This window comes from Saccopteryx leptura, unplaced genomic scaffold, assembly GCF_036850995.1.
Source record: "Saccopteryx leptura isolate mSacLep1 unplaced genomic scaffold, mSacLep1_pri_phased_curated manual_scaffold_41, whole genome shotgun sequence".
NCBI lineage: Eukaryota > Metazoa > Chordata > Mammalia > Chiroptera > Emballonuridae > Saccopteryx > Saccopteryx leptura.
Window position 1 is genome coordinate 96,984 of NW_027095723.1, and position 24,157 is coordinate 121,140.

General features: G+C 42.2%; 1 protein-coding gene across 1 annotated transcript in view; it reads left to right on the plus strand.

Moving 5' to 3' along the window:
• LOC136387006 (olfactory receptor 1M1-like) overlaps positions 1-20,221 on the plus strand; it is a 33,742-nt gene extending 13,521 nt beyond the window's left edge. Inside the window, 3 exon segments of the mRNA XM_066358085.1 lie at positions 3,504-3,563; positions 15,092-15,209; positions 18,835-20,221. Coding sequence (XP_066214182.1) covers positions 18,842-19,777 — 936 coding nt within the window. The 5' untranslated portion in view covers positions 3,504-3,563; positions 15,092-15,209; positions 18,835-18,841 and the 3' untranslated portion in view covers positions 19,778-20,221.
• The last annotated feature ends 3,936 nt before the right edge of the window (positions 20,222-24,157 follow it).

A 24,157-nucleotide genomic window follows, 5' to 3' on the forward strand; every position in this document is an offset into this window, starting at 1 on the left:
ATTATCCTGATTTCTCCTCTCTCAATATGTTTTTTTTAAATCTATTACACTATGTCTACTGTTCATACATAAATTACTTGGTAATTTTATAAAGAGAAGCAGGTGTATTAGGAAGACAGCCGGATGAGTCTTTCTGTTTCTACTTTCTCCTCTGTGTTTTCACCGCCAAGCTACAGAGATACTATAAACACTCTCTTCTACGTGATGTATCATAAACAAGGAATGGAAATAAGAGGAAAACTATTTTTAAAACCCTTCCCACAACCACCACATGAATTCAGGTCAATATCAGAAAGCTTTGTAACAGCATCACATTTGAGAAGGTGCAGATTCCTGCTCAGGAGGATATGCATTTTTCCATTTTGTAGAGAACAGCAGATAGAGAACTGACTGAGTATTGGTACAAATGCACATGGGGACTTGAAAACAAGAAGATGAGCTGGAATCCCATGGCATACTTAGCTATGACCTTTTCATGCATATCCCCTCCTAAATGCTTATCCCAGATGAAACTGTATTAAAATACCTGTCCTCACTTCCAAAGCATTCACTGAGGGACTTTAATTACCTGGCTGGCATCACTGTGGAATGATACTTGACATAACACTTGGATATTAAGACAGAAGCTTCATCCACAGGAAGGGCAAAGAGACCAAGTGTGGCAATGAGTGCCTAGTCAGTCATGATCATGTCTGGGAGGAGGCTCAGGTGTACTGCTTTCCATCTAGACAAGGACTTTTGAATGAAGTTGTCACAGGCTGACTCTCTGTAGTCTCTGCATCCATAAGGATCAATATCAAAAGCTCCTCATTAGGCCCTGGCCGGTTTGCTCAGTGGTAGAGCGTCGGCCTGGCGTGCAGAAGTCCCGGGTTCGATTCCCCGCCAGGGCACACAGGAGAAGCGCCCATCTGCTTCTCCACCCCTCCCCCTCTCCTTCCTCTCTGTCTCTCTCTTCCCCTCCCGCAGTGAAGCTCCATTAGAGCAAGGATGGCCCAGGCGCTGGGGATGACTCCTTGGCCTCTGCCCCAGGCACTAGAGTGGCTCTGGTCGCGACAGATCGACGCCCCGGAGGGGCAGAGCATCCCCCCTGGTGGGCAGAGCGTCGCCCCCTGGTGGGCATGCCGGGTGGATCCCGGTCGGGCGCATGCGGAGTCTGTCTGACTGTCTATCCCCGTTTCCAGCTTTGGAAAAATACAAAAAAAAAAAAAAAAGCTCCTCATTAGACAAGTATTTTTAGTCTCATTCTGGTCCCTGGGCATTGCAAATCCTTTAAGACCAAGACTACAGAACAAAGAAATTAAGGATGGTTAATCCCTAACCCTATTAGGCCAGGTTTTCATCATCCAGCTCTCCCCACCCATTCACGCTCACCTTTGTCTCACATACCTTCTGACATGTACACACACTCCTTTGCTAATAATTTCTACACCTTTTTTAAAAGTTAAAAGCAAAGGCATCTCTTTCAACTGATGATATCAGGAAGCTTGATTCCAAATTGAAGTATGAAATTCTAGTCTGTGTATTGGGCATAAATAATATATTTATAAATATAAATATTGTAAAACAAATATTTAGGGGTATTTTATCTTTAGAGTCATTGAACATTTCCTGTGCCTTAATTTCTTTGTATATATCTCACACAATAGAACCTGGTCTAGTTCTGATGACTTGTTGATTGTGGTCCATATAGAGTTCCTACTTCTTTTCAGACTTTCATAACTACTTTCTCCAACTTGCACAGATATATTCTATACATATTCTGCTTCACTTTTGGGGTCTTTTGATTGAATTGTGGTTCTTTACTTTAAGTTTTATTATGATAAAATACAATGTCCCTGAATGGCAGTAGTGTCCATAATTCAGAAAAAGACAAGTTTTGTGTAATCTCACCTACATGTGGAATCTAAAAAAGTCAAACTCGTAAACATAGACAGTGGAATGGTGGTGACCAGGGGCTGAGCAATGGGGGAATTGGAGAGGTTTGGCCCAATTTCCAAATGTTCAGTTCTAAGAGAAATAACTTCTGGGGATCTAATTTCTTTATATAATACTTTGCATTTTGGTTATTTGGAAGTTGTACTGTGTCCTTGAAAGTTTCTTACCTGTATCAAATTATCACACTGTATGGCTTAAATTTACACACTGTTATAGGTCATTATATCTCATGTAAGGTGAAAAATAAAAAGAATACTAACACCCTCTAGAATCTGCAACACTTTATCCCAATAATGTCCTGCTTCTCCCCCAAGATGAATCCAATTGTCTTGATTTTTCAACTCAACATTTCCTGGAATTTCTCTGTACTTTGTACACCTTGCTTAAGATGAAAAGAAAATACAGCTTAAGGTTGCAGGGTTTTGACCATTTAAAAATTGAATTAAAAAGTATGTGTTCTCTGTGGTCTTCTTTTATGCAGCAAAATGTTTGCAAATTAAAAAATTTAAAAAGCAGAGGAAAATCTGACCACAGAAAAGAAGATGGTGTGATCATGAAAGCAGAGATTAGTATGATGTACGTCAAATATTGAGCAAGGACCACAAGCCAGAAACACAGGTGGGCCAGTAGCTGCTGAAAAAGACAAAGGCAGAGATTCTCTCCTGGGGAGTCAAGGAGGAGCCAGCCTTGCCAATGCCTTGCCCAGGGAAACTGAGTTCAGATTCCTGATCCACAGCTGTAAGGGATACACTTGTGTTGTTTAAGAAAAGAAAAAAAAAAAAGATGAGGTTATAGTAGACTAAAATGTGCCCTGAATCCAAGTGACTGGCGTTCTGTTATTATTATTATTGTTGTTGTTATTATTATTAGAAAGAGGGGGGACAGATAGGAACAGACAAAAGGGATAGAGATGAGAAGCACCAACTCATAGTTGAGGCACCTTAGCTGTTCATTTATTGCTTTCTTATATGTGCCTTGATCAGGGGCTCTAACCAAGCCTGTGACCTCTTGCTCAAGCCAGCAACCTTGGGCTTCAAGTCAGAAACCATAGGGTCATGTCTATGATCCCATGCTCAAGCCAGTGACCTCGGGGTTTTGAACCTGGGTCCTCAGGATCCCAGGTCAATGCTCTGTCCACTGTGCCACCACCTGGTTAGGCAAGTGACTGGTATTTTAATCCAAGCTCTTGTTTTATGTCTGCGCAGAACAATAAAATTGAGTTAATATGGATGAGCAGTCTAGATCATATGCAAGAACATTTCATTAGAAGTTTATTTGCCCAGTTGTGTTTCATGTTATGCTGAGAGAAAAATTCAAAACTTTATTTCTTGAGTCAGTTGTTTGGTGGCTTATTGATTTATAGATTATTTTTGTTGTTTTAAATTGTGGTAAAATACAAAAACTATACAACCTAGCATTTCAGCCATTTCTGAGTGTACAGTTCAGTGGCATTAAGTACATTCACGTGGTGTGCTTACACTACCATCCATACATAAAATTTCTCATCGCACAAAACTAAAGTCTGTACCTGTTAAAAAAAATAACTCCATATTCCTTCTTGCCCCCAGACTCTGGAAACCTCATTTTAATTTTTATGACTGTGAATTTCACTACTCTAGGAACTTCACGTAAGTAGAATCAAACATTATGTGTCTGTCTTATTTCACTTGCCATATGTCTTCAAAGTTCATTTGTGTTGTAACATTTATCAAAATTTCCTTTCTTTTTAAGGCTGAAAAATGTCCCAATGTATGTATATACCTTTATCTACCTAGCTGTCTATCAACTACCTATCTACTTTCTATCTGTTTATTTGCTTGCTGCTTGGTCAATTAGTTTATTGCTGTCTTTGTCTGAAAACTCCATAGAAAGTTATGGTTTAGTTTATTAGCTCTCAACCGATCATTCCGGAGCTCTGAGGAATCATGCCTTCTTCTAAGCTACCCATTGTCTCTTCTGGGCAAGAGACATATTGGGACAGTTCCCCTTCTTCTGTTTAAATTTTTTTCATAGACTGGGTTCTCTCATATAGGAGCCTGAGCTTTCTCAAACCTCTCCTCCATCATGTCTGGAGTTACATTGTACTGAGAGAATTGTTTTTTGTAAGCATCTTCAGCTTTTTCTATTAGGTAACACATATTACCTGCAATGTTTCGACCTAGGATGTGTTTCCAGTGTTCTTTTGCATTGAATTCCTTGCTTTCTGAATCATAACCGGGGATCGTTTGGTACTGTGGGATTGAGACAAGTCTCCATCTGCAGCTCTTCAAACTTGTTTGATATAAACTACATTTTCCTTTGTTTAAGCATTTATTTTTAAACACTAACAAGCTTTTTGGATATCAATTAAAAGTCAGGCTTTTGTTAAGTCTATTACATTTTAGTAATTTTTGAAGACAATCTAAGTTAAGCAAGAGCAGTGTGCCACTGTTTTTCTCTTATTGGGGGAGTGGCAAGGGGATTCTATAAACATATTCTTTTTTTAAATTCACACTTTCTTTAATAATACTTTGCATTTTGGTTATTTTCAGGAGGATTGAACAAAATATTCAGAGTGAGTAATATTCAGAGTGAATGAGTTAAGTATAAGATTTGGAGTTTTTAGCCATGAAAACAGGAAAAAATATATAACATTTTAATTTGACTGTGGAAAATAATGTTTCATGTTTCTAATTTGTATATGTTTCCATATTTGTGATTTGATACTTTAAAAATCTCTTAAAATTTACTGTTGTCATTCAAAAAATTGCTTATTGATAGGTATGTAGTTATTGCCATTTTATTATTCATATTTATGTTCTTTTATTCTTTCTTCTTTTTAAAAAAGTCCCTTAAACATTTTATGTAATAGTGATTTGGAGGTAATGAACTCCTTTAACATTTTCTTGTCTGGGAAGCTCTTTATATATCCTTCCATTTTAAATTATAGCCTTGTTGGGTAGAGTAGTCTTGGGTGTAGGTCCTTGTCATCATCACTTTGAAAATAATGTGCCAATTGCTTCTGTTCTGCAAAGTTTCTTTTAAGAAATCAGCTGAAAATCTTATGGGAACTTCCTTGTAGGTAACTTTCTCTTGTTGTATTTAAGATTTTCTGTTTGTCTTTAATATTTGGCATTTTAATTTTGATGTATCTTGGTGTGGGCCTCTTTGAGTTTATCCTGTTTGGGACCTGTGCGTTTCTCCAACTTGTATGTCTATTTTCTTTACCAACCTCAGGGAAGTTTTCAGTCATTATTTCTTGAAATAGTGACTTTCTCAATTCCTTGCTTTCTCTCCTCTCCTTCTGGTAATCCTATGATGTAAACGTTATTATGCTTTATGTTATCTGAAAGAGCTTTTAAGTTATTTTCATTTTTTTTCCTTTTGCTATTCTGATTGGATGTTTTCTGGTACCCTGTCTTTCAAATCACGGATTTAATCCTCTGCTTCCTCTAACCTGCTGTTAACTCCTGGTGAGTTCTCATTTCAATTATTATATTCTTATTTCTAACTGTTTTTTATGGTTTCCATTTCATTTTATATGCTTACTAGCTCTTTGTTGAAGTTCTGATTAAGTTCCTTAAGCATTCTTATAACTATTATTTTAAACTAGTAGTTTGTTCTCCTCCATTTCATTTAGTTATTTTTCTGGATATTTCCCCTGTTCTTTCATTTGAGACATGTTTCTTTGTCTCATTATTTTGGTTGTCGCTCTGTGTTTTTTCTATGTGTTAGGTAGATCTGCCTCACCTCCCAGTCTTGGAAAGATAGCCTTATGTAGAAGGTGTCCTGTAGAGCCCAGTGGTGCAGTATCCCTGGTCACCTGAGCCGGGTGCTCTAGTATGTCCCTTGTGTGTGTGTGTTGTGTGTAACTTCCTGTTATACTAGAGCTTTACTTGCTCTCAGCTGGTGGGAAAGATACTCAGACTAACTGGCTATGAGGATTGTCTACTACCACAGAATATGAACATATAAACTGATGTGTGGGCGCTGACCCCACAAAGTAGGATTCATCTCAGTGGGCTCTGGTGACTGCCAAGATCACCCTTTGTGTGTGCTGCTTTTGGAGCTAATTGAGTGGTTCTCTGTGTTGTCTGAAGTCACTCATCCAGGTGTGTTGGTTCTGGGGCCTCTTGGAAAGGGCTCCAGTGCAGGCCAAGGTCAACTCCTGCCTATGATCAGTCTCATGCCACCTGGTAGGTGCTACAAAGCAATCTGTATTTAGTAGTTGCCTGCACTGGCCTTAGAGGCTGTAGGAGAGGCCACTCTGCAAACCAAGGTTGGCTTCCACCAGTACTGTGCCTGGGGCAGCTCACCTGAAGGCAAAGAGCACCCTAGGCCTGCCACCCCTGCCTATAGGCTCAGTCAGGCAGTACATTGATTGGGTGAGGAAGGGCCTCCGGGAGTCACCAGGGTGAGGCAAATACGTAGTGTTCACCAGGTTAATGTAGGTGCAGATTTGGCATCAGTGCTGAGCCTGGCCACTCAGTGAAAGGCACAGCAGGGCACACCAAGGCCAGCAGCCTGAGTGGGGCCTGTGGACTTTTGAGAGATTTAATTTATTGTTTTTGTTATTATTGTTTTGTTTTCCTTTTTATTGAATTTACCGGGGTGACACTGGCTAACAAAATTATACAGATTTCAGGTACACAATTTGACAACACATCATCTTACATTGGATTGTGTGTTCACACCCCGTTAAGTTTCCTTGGTTCTTAATTTCCAATTATGTTGTGATAAAATACAATGGTGGTAATATGCAGTTTTGTTCATAACAGTAGATTTAATTATATTTCCTTCATAACTTAATGCTGTAGATAAGGCTTTATGTTAATAGTCAATTAAATGTTTTTCTTTAAGCATTTAGTATTTTCATGTGTTCAGCAATCTATTTCATATTTTAATTTTTTTAACAGGATGACATTGATCAATAAGAGTACATAGGTTTCAGGTGAACATTTCTATAGCATTTGAACAGTCGATTATGTTGTATACCCATCACCCAAAGTCAAATCATTTTCTGTCACTTTATATTTGTCCCTCTTTGTACCCTTCCCCCAGCCCCTCCCCTATCCCTATCAGCCACATCCCCACCCTCCTGGTAACCACTTGACTCTTATCTATGTCCATGAGTCTCAATTTTGTATCCCATCTATGTGTGAAATTATACACTTTTTAGGTTTTTCTGATTTACTTATTTCACTCAGTATAATGTTCTCAAGGTCCATCCATGTCTTAAATGTCACTATGTTATCATTTCTTATGGCTGAGTAGTATTCCATTGTATATATGTATCACATATTCTTTATCTAATCCTCTAAGGAGGGACACTTTTTTTGTTTACATGTATTGGCCACTATACATAATGCAACAGTGAACATGGGGGTGCAAAAATATACAATGGGATAAAGATTATCTATTCAACAAGTGGTGTTGGGAATATTGGATAGATACATGCAAAAAAGTGAAGCTAGACCACCTTCTTACACCATACACAAGAATAAACTCAAAATGGATCAAAGACTTAAAAATTAGACTTGAAACTATAAAATCCCTAAAATAAAGTATAGGCAATAAAATCTTGGACATTTCTCATAGCAATATTTTTTCTGATATATCTCTTTGGGAAAGAGAAACAAAAGAAAAAATAAATAAATGGTACTACATCAAACTAAAAAAATTTTGCACAGCAAAGAAAACCACCAACAAAATAAAAATACAACCCACTGAATGGGAGAACATATTCACCAATGATATATCTGGTAAGGGGTTGATATATAAAAAAAGAACTTATAAAATTCAACACTAGAAACAAAAAAACAAAGACAATTCAATTAAGAAATGAAGAAAGGACCTGAATAGACTCTTTTCCAAAAGAGGACATCAAATGACCAATAGACATATGAAAAGATGCTCAATATCACTAATCATTAGAGAAAGGTAGATTAAAACCACAGTGAGATATCACCTCACACCTGTCAAAATGGCTGTCATCAATAAATCAACAAGCAACCAAGTATTGGCAAGGATGTGCTCTGCTAGTGGGAATGCAGATTAGTGCATCCACTATGGAAAACAATATGGCATTACGTCAAAAAATTAAAAATGAAGCTGTCGTTAACCCAGTCATTCCACTTCTTGGAATGCATCCAAAGAAACTTGAAACACTAATTTAAAAGAATATATGCACCATAATGTTCACTACAGCATTATTTACAATAGTTGATATCTAAAAGCAGCCCAAGTGCCCTTCAATAGATGAGTGGAGAAATAAAATCTGTGGTACATTTATAGAAAAAAATACTATTCAGCCATAAAAAGAAGGAAATCTTACCTTTTGCAATAATGTGGATGGACCTGGAGATTACAATGCTAAGTGAAATAAGCCAGTCAGAGAAAGACAAGTACCATGTGATTTTATTCCTATGTGGAATCTAATGAAGAAAATGAACTAACAAGCAAAATAGAGACAGACTCATAGAGAGAGAGCAGGCTGACAGCTGTTGCTGGAGGATCTGGGTGAGGGGAGTGGAAGGACTGAGCAAAAGAGGAAAAAAGAGCGGGGCTGGGGGCTCGTGGACACGGACAACAGCGTGGTGATTGTGGGGGGCAAGGAGGTGGAAGTGGGTATACGGGGTACACATAGTGATGGGCGAGACTTGACTTAGAGGGGTGAACACACAATATGGTGTACAGAAGATGTGTTGCAGAACTGTGCACCTGAAACCTATACAGTTTTGTTGATCAGTGTCACCCAATAAATTAAGGAAAATATTGGCTGATGAACCAAAATGGGAAAAGAGATTCATACAGCTGGTTTATATGAATGCAGAAAAGGAAATCACTACTAATGTTTTTAAGCGGTGGTACACTTATACAATATAATACCACTCAGTCCTAAAAAAGAAGGAAATCTTATCTTTTGTTGTAGCACTCCAGCCCGCTGGGAACTACCAGTGTCACATGGAAGAAACCTACTCAAGACACAAACTTATGTCAGGAGGAAGAGGGGGAGGCCTGCCAAGGGAAGCAAAAAAACCTTCTGAATTTCCGTCTCCCTTAGTTTTCATTGATCAGAAGCAGAACAGAGGTAACAGGATTACAAGGGAGGAAAGGCGATAAGGGGAAAGAGTGACTAATGGCCATTTTGCTGACATAGAGAAAGAGCTAATTTGGTTCTGACCTTCTCCATAGCCAGGCCCACCCCTGGGCTCCAGGCCAGTTACCATAAACCCAAATTCCAGGCCACCATAGAAATCCCTGGTGGACACAGGACCCAAGACCACACCTGCAGACCCAGGTCCCAGGCACACCACACCAGACTCAGGCCATACAACTTCATAGAGGCCTACTCCAGTGAACCCGGGCTCCATGCTGCTCTCATGTATCCAAACACCAGACCTGCCCACCTGCTGACCCCCAGGCACCAACCTACCTGCCTGAGAACCTAAGCAGCAAGCACATGAAAAAAGTATCAGTTTTGTTGCTCAAAATGGTAAAACATTGGCAATTTCATAAGAGCAACCAAGTACTATGTTCTCTACTTTTGTCTGTGGTTGAGTATTTTCATAACTTAATGTTTTCAAAGACTGGGACTTAATGTATCAACCAGTTCCCAGGTGTTTACTGAGTTGACATGTGACCGGATAATCTGGCAGTGACCTCACAAAACTGAATTCCTAAAAATGCAAAGGCAGAGACTCCACTGCCGCCCCCTAGGACCAGACAAACCAGTCCTCAGGGGGCAGATCTGGCTGCACACCCATTCAGCCAGCCTCTCTTCTAGTGTGTGCCCAACAGGTCAGTTCTCCCTACTCCATTAGGACTGGAAGTCATGATGCTTCACAGAAGTTGCCCACTTGAGGTTCAGTGGATTGGAAGCAGCCCTGCTACTTGGTGTGATATCACAGGGTGTATGTAGAGCAGGGGTCGGGAACCTTTTTGGCTGAGAGAGCCATGAACGCCACATATTTTAAAATGTAATTCTGTGAGAGCCATACAATGACTCGTATACATTACGCATTATCCAATAAAAATTTGGTGTTGTCCCGGAGGACAGCTGTGATTGGCTCTAGCCACCCGCAACCATGAACATGAGTGGTAGGAAATGAATGGATGAATTAGCTCTTAACATCAATTATTGAGAAACAATTAATGTTTTATATTTTTAATGTTATTTTTTTTTATTAAAGATTTGTCTGTGAGCCAGATGCAGCCATCAAAAGAGCCACATCTGGCTCTCGAGCCATAGGTTCCTGACCCCTGATGTAGAGCATTGTTTCTTGGTTCTTAAGATGATGAGCAACACTGTTTCGAAGAATGGCAACTTTCTCTATGAGAAGCTCTGGATCTTGAGAACACAGAGTTTAGGAGACTAGGAAAGTTTGTCCCTGAGAAAAGGGTGCAGAGCAAGTTGGGAAAAACACAGCTTGCCCAAGTTGCTTCTTGAAGATGCAAATAGTCACCATAGACTTCTAACTGCCATGTCTCTGCTCCCATTGGAAACTGAACTATTCGAGGAATAGAAGTGAAATTGGACAATTTGACTAACAAGAAGCTTTGGGAACTGACTTCAATTAGCCCCAAAATTGTAAATATTCCCTCAGTTTCTACAAAACCTCCATCCCAACTTCTCTTCTTTGAGCCAGGAGAATATCTACCTGTGCCTGAATGAGGCATACTTCTGTCTCCAAGATTAACTTTTTCATCCTAGTCCTTTCCTGGAAGCAGAGTGAGCACCATATATATGTTCATCATCAGGGAAGGAACTGAGCCTGCCTCAGTGATAACATCAGGAAGAGAAAAGATAGCCCAGTAAATCATTTGAAAGAGAGAGAAAGACAAAGAGACAAATGGAAGAAGAGGGGAGAGGGAGAAGAAGGTAGACACACACACACACACACACACACACACACACACACTGGCTGGACAAATGTTGACAAAATGGGTAGATGACAGTCCTCTGTTTACTCAGAGAACTGGGAGATTCTGCTTGGCTCCATTCAGTGCCCAGTTCCCAGGCCATAACCCAATAACCACACTTATCTCTCCAGCTCAACCTAGTCCAGCTGTGATGCCAGCAGGCCTTTTCCAAATCCCGTGACTTGACTTGTAAGCCAGTTCTAGGTCTCTGGAGCTGCTTTCCTCAGTCCACTCGAGTGCCTTGAAGAAGAGCCATGTTCCCACCAAACTTGAGGTTTAGACTATTCCTAACATGAGGTCTCTAAAGCTCTTGGACTGCCTCATCTTCCCAGGCTGAGAGATTCTGGGAACAGTCCAGGGATTCATCTGAGTTGAGCCTCACCAAAAAGGTAAGGGAACACAAGGCTCCCATTTGCAGATACATAAATCTCCCCAAGGGCAGTTGGAGGATGAGGTGTAAGAGTGAGTGGTAGTTCAGAAGTTCAGGGCAGGAGGCTGTTTGAAATGAGCTCACTGGGTCACTTAGTAATTTGATCAATAAGATATTCATGGGCTCCTTTTGAGTTAAGAAATCTAAGTCTTTTAGCCAAAAGATGAAAATATGAGAATGCTGTCAGTGTCAGCCAGAGGCAGAACCTCTAGTCTGATGTTAGGACACAGAATAAGAAACCATCTTGACACAAAGTCTCTGTAGAGGTAAAATTCAGAGCAGGACAAATAAGAGGGCCAAGGACCTTGAGGAGGAGAGAAGGCAGGGAGCAGCGTGGCTGGGTCTCAGGCAAACATGCATTTGGGACCAAGCTCACCATTTAACAGCTGTGGGAGCTACGCATCCGTTCTCCTCTTTGAGCCTCAGTCCCCTCATCTATAAAAAGAAAATCATAACCCCTCTCTCATAGTTTGTTAGGATGCTATGTCGTATATATAAAGAGCCTACTACAGTGTTTGGCACATATTAAGAATTTAGTAAGTAACATGAAATATGAAGAAGCACGGAGACAGAGAATGAGAGGAAAGGATGGGTTGTGAGGTGGGTTGGCATATTGCTCCCCAAATGCTGGTATGAAAACGAATCTCAGGAGGGTAGTAGTAAATAAAGCAAGAAGTGAGGATTTGCACAGGCGTCTGTACCTTTAAGAAATCAGTCACCTCTTTGACTTTAAGGACTAATTTTGGTGAGGGAGGACTTTCACTTGTGAGTGGGGCACTCTGGAGCATGCTGTGACCCCGGCTGTAGTGGCACAGAGCTCCAAGTGTGGGGGCTTGAGAGGGCAGTGGGCCCAGGGAAAGATAATATCTTTTCAGGTCAGTCATCTGGGATCCACAGCATTGAAAACTGCGCAGTCATTGGTCAGCACTTTGGGGGGTCCCCAGTGGCTACAAGGGCTGCTGAGGTAATTAGTGGAGCCCCCAGGTCCACCAGCCGGGGACCAGGGCAGCAGCAGTGGTAGCCAAGCCGGTGTTGTACACACATTAGGCTGTGGGAACAGCTTCAGGTGCCTGTTCAGTGGCAGGGGCTAGCTGCATAGTCACGTCTAGTGGTTGGGGTCAGGGCAGGCAGCAAAGACTGAGGCCAACAGAGACTAACTGGCCACTAGGGGGGCCTGGCCATTGGCGTGCTTTCCTGTGGCTGTATACTCTCTCTCCACCAGCATGTCACTGGAGGCCAGTGACAGTTAGAGGTGCTCAGCTGGAGGGGTTTGATCTGAGCATGTGCATGACTTCGTGGGTCTGTCAGAAAGATCTAGGCTGGTGTCTGCACTCACACAGCTTGGGAGGCCTTACCTTGCTGCCAGTGAGTTTCCCTGGGCTCTTGCTGGAGTGGAGAGGGACTCAGGCAGCTGGCTTCCATGAATGGGCGTACTTCTGGGTCAAAGCTGGTGAGATCTGCGTGTGATCCTGGCAGCTCTGCTGACCACTGGTTTCTTCTTCACGGATGAAACCGGCCAGCTTTGTCTGCAGAGCAAACCACTGGGAACCGTGCTCACTTCTGCTGCGTGGCCACTATATGGCTCTCTTCCTTGCCTTTAGCTGTCTCTATACATTTTAGCCTTGTTGTTCTGGGTGGGATTAAAGCAAACTGGGTCCTTCAGAAAGTGTCCTGAGAAGCCAGATTCACGGGTCAATCCCCCCATTCTTTCTTTCCTGACCAGAGGAACTCTTTCCAGCTGGGAAGTTTCCTTTCACTGGTGAACTGTGCTGGCTCGGGGGTGGGGTAGAGGGGTGTCACGTAATTCTCAGGCTCTCGTTTCACTGTGTTGCTAAAATTTCTGAAGTGGACTCTAGAGGTCTCCCAGAGCTGATTTTGTTTGTGCATAGGTGTCTGATTGTTCATCTTTACGGGGTGAAGTAGAGGTCGGGATCTCCTGCATTGCCATTTTGGCCTCGTGTACTTCTTAGCTGATTTTAATCAACCTTGGGTGGTTTTAAAATGTCCTTTAGCTGTAATAAACCACAACCATGAGTCTAAAAGTTTTCTAGAAAATTATTGAACTTCAGGTGTTTGGGGACCCCCAAAATTTGTCGTCGGTGTTGGAACTGGGGATGCTCTTGTAGACAGTGTCCTTTCTAGTTTTGTAGCGTGGCAGTTCTCCATAGTTGGCCTCAGGAGTGGCTCTCACTAGAACGACCGCAAGTCACCGAAGGATGTGTCTGGGGAAGTGGAAGAATGAGCAAGTGCAGTGGGTGAACCTCTGATTCCTGCTTGGCCTCAGGGTCACCCATGGTATGGAGCTGCAGATTTCACTGGACGTAAAAATTGTCAATCGACTTTAAAATTTTTTTGTTTCAAATAGTGCAGATTGGCATGAGGTAAAGGAAGCAAACAAAAAGCAAGCTTAGTTTTAATGCAACCACTTAGTTATTGTGTTCTGAAACAGCTAAAATGTAGTTGAAGGACAGTATTGGAGCAGATCCTGACACCGGCCCAAGTTTGGATTTGGGCCAGAGAGAAATCTGGACAAACGTGTAAAGAAATAATAAATGGAGAGAAGGAAGAATAGTTATTTGACAGTAGAAACACCTAAGTAGATTAGGCAGTAAAGGAAGGCCAATATTACACAGGTGCCTCAAGAGAGGTTCTGAGCGAAGGATGGTATTGTCTGTTAGCTGAATTATAGCTGATGGCTGAAGGAGTGAAACCATACGCTGCTGAGAATACCCAGCTTTGGAGACCTGACCAGGTCCAATGAAAGCCTTCATTTCTGAGTGACATTTCTCTGGGTGACATTTTGGTCATATGGTATGATAGTGGACTGGTCTAATTGTTAATGACTGCATGGGACTCTGGTAATGTTTATAGTGTCTTTTACGCCTTTTTCAGTTTACATCTACTAACATACTTCAGGGTAGTATAACATTGGTAAGACTATAATACTGAAATCAATAGTCTCATATATTGGGAAATGGAGTTAGAGTGTGAAATACTAATGGAAAATGATGGGCCTTAGAGGAGTTGAATTTAGCTAACCACTGTTGCTCTCTATGCTAAATAATTCTGTTCAAGTTTATCATAATGTATAAGTAAAAGTAGACCAAGGGGAAAATATGAACATAGATATAAATGCATCATTGCTTAGATTTGGTGTTTCTTTGAATCTATCCCTACCCCCACTGGTAGCACCATATAATCACTTTATTATGAGAATCTTAGCCAAGAACAAAGAAGGAGAGAGAGGCTTGCATGGGTATTAATTATCTATACTTTAAAAGATTTAGGAGGTAATCTCTTAGCCCTTGCAATATCACGCCGGATAAGAAAGTTTTGATTCGCCTGAGAGTCTTGGGGCACAGTGGGTGTTATTTTGTTGTGGGTCATTGTCATACCAAATAGTCTTAGGGAGGAAATGGCCACAACAGGTATTAATAATGTGATTTCAGGTTGGGAGTTTGGATCACATGCTATCAGTCGACCTTCAGAGGACTAAAACTTGGAGACTGATATGAGTGATGTGGGCAATGGATCATGCCTATGTGATGGTGCCTCACTAAAAACTGTGAGCACTGAGGTTCAGGATAGCTTCCCTGATTGGCAATTTTCTATGTTTATGAAAAGTAATACTGTCTATGACTTCAGGGAGAGAGGACAATAAAGTCTCCATGTTTGGTATCTTTTTGGGCTCTGTCCTGTGTGCTTCTTATATTGGATGATTTCAATCTGTTCCTTTAGTTGTAATAAACTTTAACCACAAGTATAACAGCTTTAACTGTGAGTATAACAGCTGTTTGTGTCTTTCTAGTGAATTATCAAATCAAGAATCATTACTGGATCTTCCTAAACATGCAGTTGGTGTCACAGTGGACTGTGTTCCTTCTACCTTTGTAGTGTGCTAGCTCTTACACCCCGATTCATAGCAGTCACTGAATTCCCTGGCGTAAGTATTCTCATAACGATCAGCGTTAAGTTATCAACATTTTACCAAAATTTATGAAAGTTTAAGTCTCTGCTTTTATGAGTCAATGTGAGCCAACTTCAACACACTTTTCCTGTTCTTAGTGGCGTGATCAAAATCTCTTTATTTAGAGTGTACCCATAATGCCAACTTAGAAGTTATATATTCTAGGCAAAATACAAAAAGGAAAATCTGAGAAGGAAACAGAAAAAACGGCAATTTTTTTCCTGCCTCAACCAAATGCAAAGTCTTCAATAAGTAATGATCAGTGGTGGTTTCAAATAATTAATCAACTGGTTCTCTGTCATAATGACTGTATTAAGTATAAAAAAAGATATACCAAAATGTAGTTTACTATTTCATGCATTTAACACTTAAATGAGAACAATAATAGAGGTATACAAAACTGGATCGTGTTATAAGAAAGAGTTTTAAAAGATTAATGAAAAAATATTAAATAATACCTGACAAAAACAATAAAACTTATTTAAGATATTTATATTTTCATATTGCTTCTTGATTGACATCCTCACTTGCATTTTTTTTTTTTATCTATGGATGGAATGAACATTACTATGGGTGGTTAGAATGCGCTGTTATGCCTGACGGGGTGGTGGCACAGCAGATAGAGCATTGGACTGGGATGCGGAAGATCCAGGTTCAAGACCTCGAGGTCGCCAGCCTGAGCGAGGGCTCATCTGGTTTGAGCAAAAACTCACCAGCTTGAGCCCAAGGTCGCTGGCTTGAGCAAGGGGTCACTCGGTCTGCTAAAGGGCTGTGGTCAAGGCACGTATGAGAAAGCAATCAATGAACAATTAAGGTGTTGCAGTGCACAATGAAAAACTAATGAATGATGCTTCTCATCTCTCTGTTCCTGTCTGCCTGTCCCTGTCTATCCCTCTGACTCTTTCTCTGTGAAAAAAAAAATTAAAAAAAAAAAAAAAAAAGAATGTGCTGTTATGCAGATGAATGTTAAAAACGAGTAAAGAATGTAAATTTATGATTTCCACATTGGGTGGCTGCCCAGCAGCCCACCTTAGAGAGAACCCTAATTACAAGTGCCATTTGAACAACTGGTTCACTGAACTCAACAAAGAATTAGGTATTTGTTCTGCCAAACTGGTGCAAGCAGTTGAATCCCACCACTGGTAATGACATTTTCTTTTTTTTGTACTAATGTTTAGTATGGACAGACACTGTGCTATGTAATTTTGTAGTCAATATTTTATTTTATTTACCTTGTGATGTTGGATTGTCTATGTTTTATAATATTTTAAAGAGGTCTTCTGAGGGAAAAGACTTAATTGCAGTAACAGTGGAATTTTGAACTCATCTCTAACTAGAACGCTACATTCTTGTGGAGAGACTGTTGGGTATATATGATTGAATAATAAAAAGCCATGTCTGGGCCCTGGCCGGTTGGCTCAGCGGTAGAGCGTCGGCCTGGAATGCGAGGGACCCGGGTTCGATTCCCAGCCAGGGCACATAGGAGAAGTGTCCATTTGCTTCTCCACCCCCCCCCTCCTTCCTCTCTGTCTCTCTCTTCCCCTCCCACAGCCAAGGCTCCATTGGAGCAAAGATGGACCGGGTGCTGGGGATGGCTCCTTGGCCTCTGCCCCAGGCACTAGAGTGGCTCTGTTCGCGGCAGAGCATTGCCCCCTGTTGGGCAGAGCATCGCCCCTGGTGGGCGTGCCAGGTGGATCCCGGTCGGGCGCATGCGGGAGTCTGTCTGACTGTCTCTCCCTGTTTCCAGCTTCAGAAAAATATTGGGTTGGGGAGTAAGTTCGTAGCGTTTTTACCGAAGACTTTTATTTAAACAAAAAACAATAATTATATCAATAAGTTAATCAATTATATATTCGCCGTTGCTGTTTACAACCTCTTCCCACCTCTCGACCAATTTGTTGATGCCGTTCCACCAAAAATCGCCTGATCTGGTGTCAAAGAAGTTGTTGAGCCAGTTTTTAAGGACCTCTTTGTTATCGAAGGTAACGCCCTTCATATGGTTTGACAGGGAGCGGAAAAGATGGTAATCGGTCGGTGCAAGAATAAAGGTCCAGAGAATAAATACGGCGGATGCTGAAGGACCTCCCATTCGAGCTCTTGGAGTGCGGCTTTGATGACTTGTGCAACATGGGGCCTGGCATTGTCGTGAAGGAGTATGGTTTGACCATGTCGATCAGGTCTTTTCAGTCAAATAGCCTCATTCACGCGGTGTAGCTGGGCAATGTAAAGCTCCTTGTTGACCATGGCATTCTTTTCAAGCATTTCCCAGTTCTTCATCGAATTCAGAAGGCCTTCCGCTGCGGCACGTGTCATCGACGTCAAAGTCGCCATTTTTGAACTTTGCAAACCATTTCCGTGCTGTAGACTCGCCTATGACACCTTCTCCATACACGTCACAAATGTCCCTGGCTGCTTCGGCAGCTTTTTGACCTCGATGAAAAGCAAAGAAGAGCAGATGTCGAAAATGTTGATTTTTGCCTCCTGGGTATTCTATTTCTAAGCCTATTTCTAATAACTCAAAAATACAATTAACATAGTTTTGTAGAGCAGAAAGAGTTTTATCAAATGAATACTTACCCTTTGCCAAACAGCAAAGAAATCGTTGTAAAATAAAATATAAAAACGCTACGAACTTATTCTCCAACCCAATACAAAAAAAAAAAAAAAAGCCATGTCTATGTTTTATTTAAAAAGAATCCCCATGTATAAGACACACCATTTTTTTTTTTTGAATAATATGGGGTCTAAAAACTGGGTGCGTCTTACACAGTGGTTGTAGATTATTTTTTACTTGCATTCCCTGCTTTTTCGCGCTTATTTTTGCTCTCATTGTTGAAGACAGTGATTTGTCATCAGACACAGATGAGGACAAGCTAATGGATGGGAGTTTTGACAGTGATGAGGAGTTGTATGAATTTTATGATGAATAAAACTTGAGTTCAATAACATTATATAATAGATTTTTTTTTTCAAATTTTGGGCCCCAAAATTTAGGTGCATCTTATACATGGGGAAATACAGTATATATTCTATGTTCAATATTGCAGTAGTTACACATAATCATTTGTTATATATGCTCAACATAGATGGTCCAAAATATTCAGTATTTCTATTCTGCAAATTCATATAAGATTCTAATATTCTCTACTCTGATTACCTTTTTAATATTCTCTGTTACTGTTGCCTAGTATTTTAATCCACGTTGGTTAGCCACATTTTACAGTTTTATTTTTTACAGTGTTTTGTTCAAAAAATGTCCTGTATATGTATATCAGTTTCTTAGTTAACCATTGCTTCTTGCACAACGCTTACTCTGAATTCTATTTATTTTACTTAAAGCACATCCTTTAGTAGTTCTTTCATCAAAGGTTAGTGCATGATCTACTCTCTCCATCTTTATCTGAAATGGACATATGTAGTCAAGGTCCCTTGAACTGAATCTTGAAATCCGTATTGCTACACTTTATCAGTGGGTCAAGGTGAAAAACAGATACAAGCTAGTGTTGTAATTAGCTCAGGCAAAAAAATTGGATGCAAACTCACCTAAACTTTTTTAAGTCTTCATAGTATTCACATAACTTCTCCATTTCAATACTTCCAGAGGGATCATGCCCATGGAACCGAAGACTAAAACCAGTGAATTCATCCTCCTGGGACTTTCAGAAGATCCAGAGACGGAGACTGTCCTCTTTGCCCTATTTCTCTGCAGGTACATGGTCAGGGTAATGGGGAACCTGCTCATCATCCTGGCCATCAGGACAGACTCCCACCTCCACACTCCTATGTACTTCTTCTTAGCCAACTTGTCTTTGGTTGATTTTGGCCTGGCCACCAACACTGTCCCCAAGATGGTGAACATTTATACCAAAAGCAAATCCATCTCCTATCCCTGCTGCCTGACCCAAATGTACTTTTTCCATTGTTTTGGCATCGTTGACAGTGTCTTAATTGCTGTGATGGCTTATGACAGGTGTGTGGCTATATGTCACCCCTTACACTTTACCACTATCATGAGCCCACGTCTTTGTGCCCTGGTGGCTGGTAGTCTATGGGTGTTTTCCTACTTTATCTCCCTCACACATATCCTCCTAATGGCACGCCTGGCGTTCTGTGATGACAAGATTCCTCACTACTTCTGTGACCTCACTCCCCTTCTCAGACTTGCTTGCACTGACATCTCTGTGACCAAGATTTTTGTGCTCATTGTGGCTGGGATTGTGATCGCCACACCATTTATCTGCATCCTGGCCTCCTATGTTCACATCATTGTGGCCATCATGTAGGTCTCCTCTGTAGGTGACAGGAAGAAAGCCTTTTCCACCCGCAGCTCCCACCTTTCTGTGTTTTCCCTCTTTTATAGGACCACGATTGGGGTCTATTTGTGTCCTTTGTCTGTCCGCACAGCTGTGAAGGAGAAAGCTTCTGCTGTGATGTACACTGCAGTCACCCCCGTGCTGAACCCCTTCATCTACAGCCTGAGAAACAGGCACCTAAACGGGGCCCTGAGGAAGCTCATCGGTAGAAAAATCACCTCATCTTCCTAAAGCCCAGAGCTGCTGGAAGTTTCCAAGGAGTAACATGCAAACATCTGGGTTCTTGGGCAACAATCTGGAATTTTTGCTTGGAAGAGTAACAACTTTGAATTGCAGAAGTTTAAAAGGAAACATCAAGGTGACCCTGTCACTCTTTTCTCAATTACTGGAACCACAAAGACTCCTTTTATGGTGTGTTATGCCATATTCCCAAATGAATATGACTAGTTCTATCAGATTGGATTTACCATGCTTCAGAATCCATTTAGTACTCAGAAAATACTCATTGAGTACTTATTATGAGCTTTATGTAGGTGCTGGTCATGGTGTGGTGAGCAGGAGAGACATAATACCTGTAGTTTGAAAGATCCCTAATTGGTTGTGGAAGAAGACACTAGACATGGAATTATAATAGAATGGAATATACTATACATGAGGGGAAGGAATATAGCGGAACACTTGTAAGAATCTAGAGGGGCCCTGGCCGGTTGGCTCAGCGGTAGAGCGTCGGCCTAGTGTGCGGAGGACCCGGGTTCGATTCCCGGCCAGGGCACACAGGAGAAGCACCCATTTGCTACTCCACCCCTCCGCTGCGCCTTCCTCTCTGTCTCTCTCTTCCCCTCCCGCAACCAAGGCTCCACTGGAGCAAAGATGGCCCGGGTGCTGGGGATGGCTCTGTGGCCTCTGCCCCAGGCACTAGAGTGGCTCTGGTCGCAACATGGCTACGCCCAGGATGGGCAGAGCCTCGCCCCATGGTGGGCGTGCCGGGTGGATCCCGGTCGGGTGCATGCGGGAGTCTGTCTGACTGTCTCTCCCTGTTTCCAGCTTCAGAAAAATGCAAAAAAAAAAAAAAAAAAAAAAAAAAAAAAGAATCTAGAGGGTATGTTCTTATCCTAAAGAATAAGATGGTGCTGTTGAGGCAGATACGAGGACTAAAGCGTGTCTCAGACAAAGAAACGTATGTGAAATGTGAGAGAGGGAGAGAAAGAGAGAGGGAGGGAGGAATAAGGATGCATCTGTGAAGTGGAAACTCCATTTGTGGTGAATGACAGGACATACTAGGTCAAGAGGAATTTAGGATCAACCCAGGGGTTTGGACTTTCTTGTGAGAACCAGGCAGTTAATTTGACTTCCAGAGTCCAAAGTCAAGGAGGAAGTGAATGAGATGCATGCTCCCTTTACCTTCATCCCTAATCCCATCCTCTATGGGGTGGGGGTGAGAAAGAATGTGCCAGGGAAAAGGTGCAGAAGGCATTTAAATAGTAACACTACTTATGATAAAATTGAGAGCTATTCATTATGAGTTGGTCACACTCCATCCTGTTAATCTAAGTGTCCTTTGACAGATGATTGAAATACTAATCAGTCATAAAAGATGATGAAATGTAGCCATTATGACATGGATGGATCTTGAGAATATCATGCTAAGTGAAATAAGTCAAACAGAAAGAAATAAGAACCTTATGATTTCAATCATATGGGACATAAAACAGAAAGCAACAGACAAACAAGCAAAACAAATAAACTCATAGACACAACAGTATGATCACCAGAGGGAAGGCAGAGATGGATTAAGGTCAGTTGAGGCCCCTGATGCAGAAGAAAATATTGGGCCCCTTAAAAAAAGAGAGAGAGACAGGGAAAATAAAAATACATGTTAACCATATTTTTAAATAAATAAAAAAATTATGTACTATTAATGTTAAAATTGCACATAGGAAACCAAATTTGGTGTCATTAGAAAAAAGTGTAAAGTTAGGGCTTTGCAGGACCCTTCAGAAGTCGGGGACCCAGGGCAAGCGCACAGTGTGCCCACCGTTAAATCCGCTTCTGGGGGCAGGGCATGTGGGAAGGATGAACAGGATAATAGGAGTCAAATATAAGCTGACAGAAGAGACCAGACTTTGGATAATAAGCACCCAGTGCAATATACACATGCTGTGTTATAAAATTGTACACCTGAAACTTATATAATGTTATTAACCAATGTTACCCCAATAAATATAATTTTCAAGCCCCAGAAGTCATTATCTCATAGTGTCTGTAGGTCAGAAAAAGTGGGAGTGGCTGAGCTGGGTGACCGGCTCAGGGTCTTCCATAACATTGCAAGTGAGATGTCAGTAGGGACTCTGATCATCCCAAGTCTTGACAAGGACTAGGGGACCTGTTTCCAACCTCACTCTGAGCAGATTCCAGCACTCTGCTGATCAAAGCAGCTCCTGGTTATGAGTATCTTCATGGAAGTGGGGTCAGTGGGGAGAGAAACATAGAGGGAGGGAGAGAGAGAGAGAGAGAGAAGCAGGAAGGAAAGGAAAAAGATCAAGGGAGAGGAAAAAGAAATGAGGAAAAATAAGGAAGAAAGTACAAACAAAAGAATTCACAATCTTTATAATCAAATATCAAATGACTTATCATTTTTGTTGTATTTCATTCATTGGAAGCAAGTCACATGTCCAGGATACATTTAAGGAGACAGAAATACACAGGAGTAGATACTAGTTGGAGGGAATCATTGGGATTTTAGAGGCCATCTGACACACCACCATCCTCTTACAGGTGGATGGACCCATGTTGTCACCTGAGGCTCAGAGCTGCACATCGATGCTGGTCTGAACACGCTCAATTCATTCAGTTCCGAATTGAGACATGCGGGGGCAGCAGAAACATGTAGTTAGGACATCTGGGGACCTCAGATGGTTTGAAGTTTGCAGGGAACCTCTCTGTACCAGGCACAGACCTTCTGCTTTGTGTCCTGGTTGTTTGGCTACAGGGCACGTGATGCTGGCCTTACTGGCCCCCAATTCCTGGTTATGGGCTAGAAGGCTCTGCACTTACTGACCCCAGGGCCTTCCCCCCTATGACCACCATCCCAGCCCCACTGACCCTTCCTTTGCTTTGTGCTCCCTCCCCACCAGCCATCCCTGAACCACTACCCCCTTGAAACTGGTAGGTGTGGGTGCCTTCTCCAGCAAACAGTAACAAACAATGACCCCTCCCGAGCAAGAAGGCAATCCTCATTTCGCAACCTGCAGCCCTGAGGGCAAGCAGCCACAGCCTTCCATAGACTACACACACATGGCACAGCCGTCCATAGATGGCACAGCCTTCCATAGACTACACACACAGCACAGTCTTCCATAGACTACACACACGGCACAGCCTTCCATAGACTACACACACGGCACAGCCTTCCACAGACTGGATTAAGGGTTTGGATTTCTACACTATAAAATGGGGACGGAGCGGGAGCTTGCTCTCTTGGTTCCTGGGATGATTAGAGGAGAGAGCAGAGCAGAGAGCAGAAGGAGGCCACGTGGAGTAGGCCAGGAGAAGCAGCCAAGATGGCGTAGTACTGAGTGAGATGCCAGTTTGTGTAGAGTTTGTATCTGGGATAAGGAAGGAGATGGGGAACTGAGGAGAATAAGGCTGGTGAGCTAGAAACCTTTGATTCTAGGAAACTCGGATAAGTCAGTGGCTTTGTGAGCACTGAATGTGAGTGGGTTTTGGAGCCCAGTGTGTGTTTTTACTTGCCCGCCGGGTGCAAGCTAGGATTAAAGAAAATGGCCTATCAGTTTTTGGCTCCGTTGTTTCTTTACCGACTGTCCGAATCCAATGCAAACCTGCATGGGCTGGGCTGCTGTGATAGTGGCCCTGGCCGTGGCTCCTGGCTTTACATACACACACACACACACACACACACACTCACACTCACACACACACACACTCACACACACACACTCACACTCACACACACACACACACACACACTCACACACACACACACACACACACACACTCAATGCTAAAGTGGCAGCTTTCTGATTTCAAGTGAGGCTGGGACTCCGCTCTCCCACTTCTGTCCCTCTTCCCCTTCCCCCACTGAGCAGTCTCCCTCCCTAACTATCTCCTTGGCTCTTATCCTGACTGCAGTGTCTTTGGGCCTCTCTCCTGCTACCCTAATCCTGGGCCACTTTTCTTCAAGGCTGGGCTCTTCCTCCGAACAAACTTACACTCCCTTGTTCTTCTGGATGGATGGATGGATGGATGGGTGGATGGATGGATGAATGGATGGATGGATTGGATTAGGTCTGGGGGATGGTGAGGCAGAACCGAGCTATAGTTGGGTCGGGGCAGGGGGAGTGGGGAAAAGAAGAGAGGAGTCTGGAAAAGGAGGGTACCCAGGTGTCTGCCAGGGCAAGGCAAGGGACAGGCTGTGGGCTAGTGGCCCAGCCCCGGGGGCATCTAGGATATGTGAACTGCCCAGGACACAGGTGACCAGGAACAGGTCAGCTCAGGGAAGTGCTCCCTCACCAACCTCCTCCCCACACCCACCCAGCCCAGTGGAGCCTAGTCATCAAGAATACGCACCTGCCTGGCCTGTGGTGGCACAGT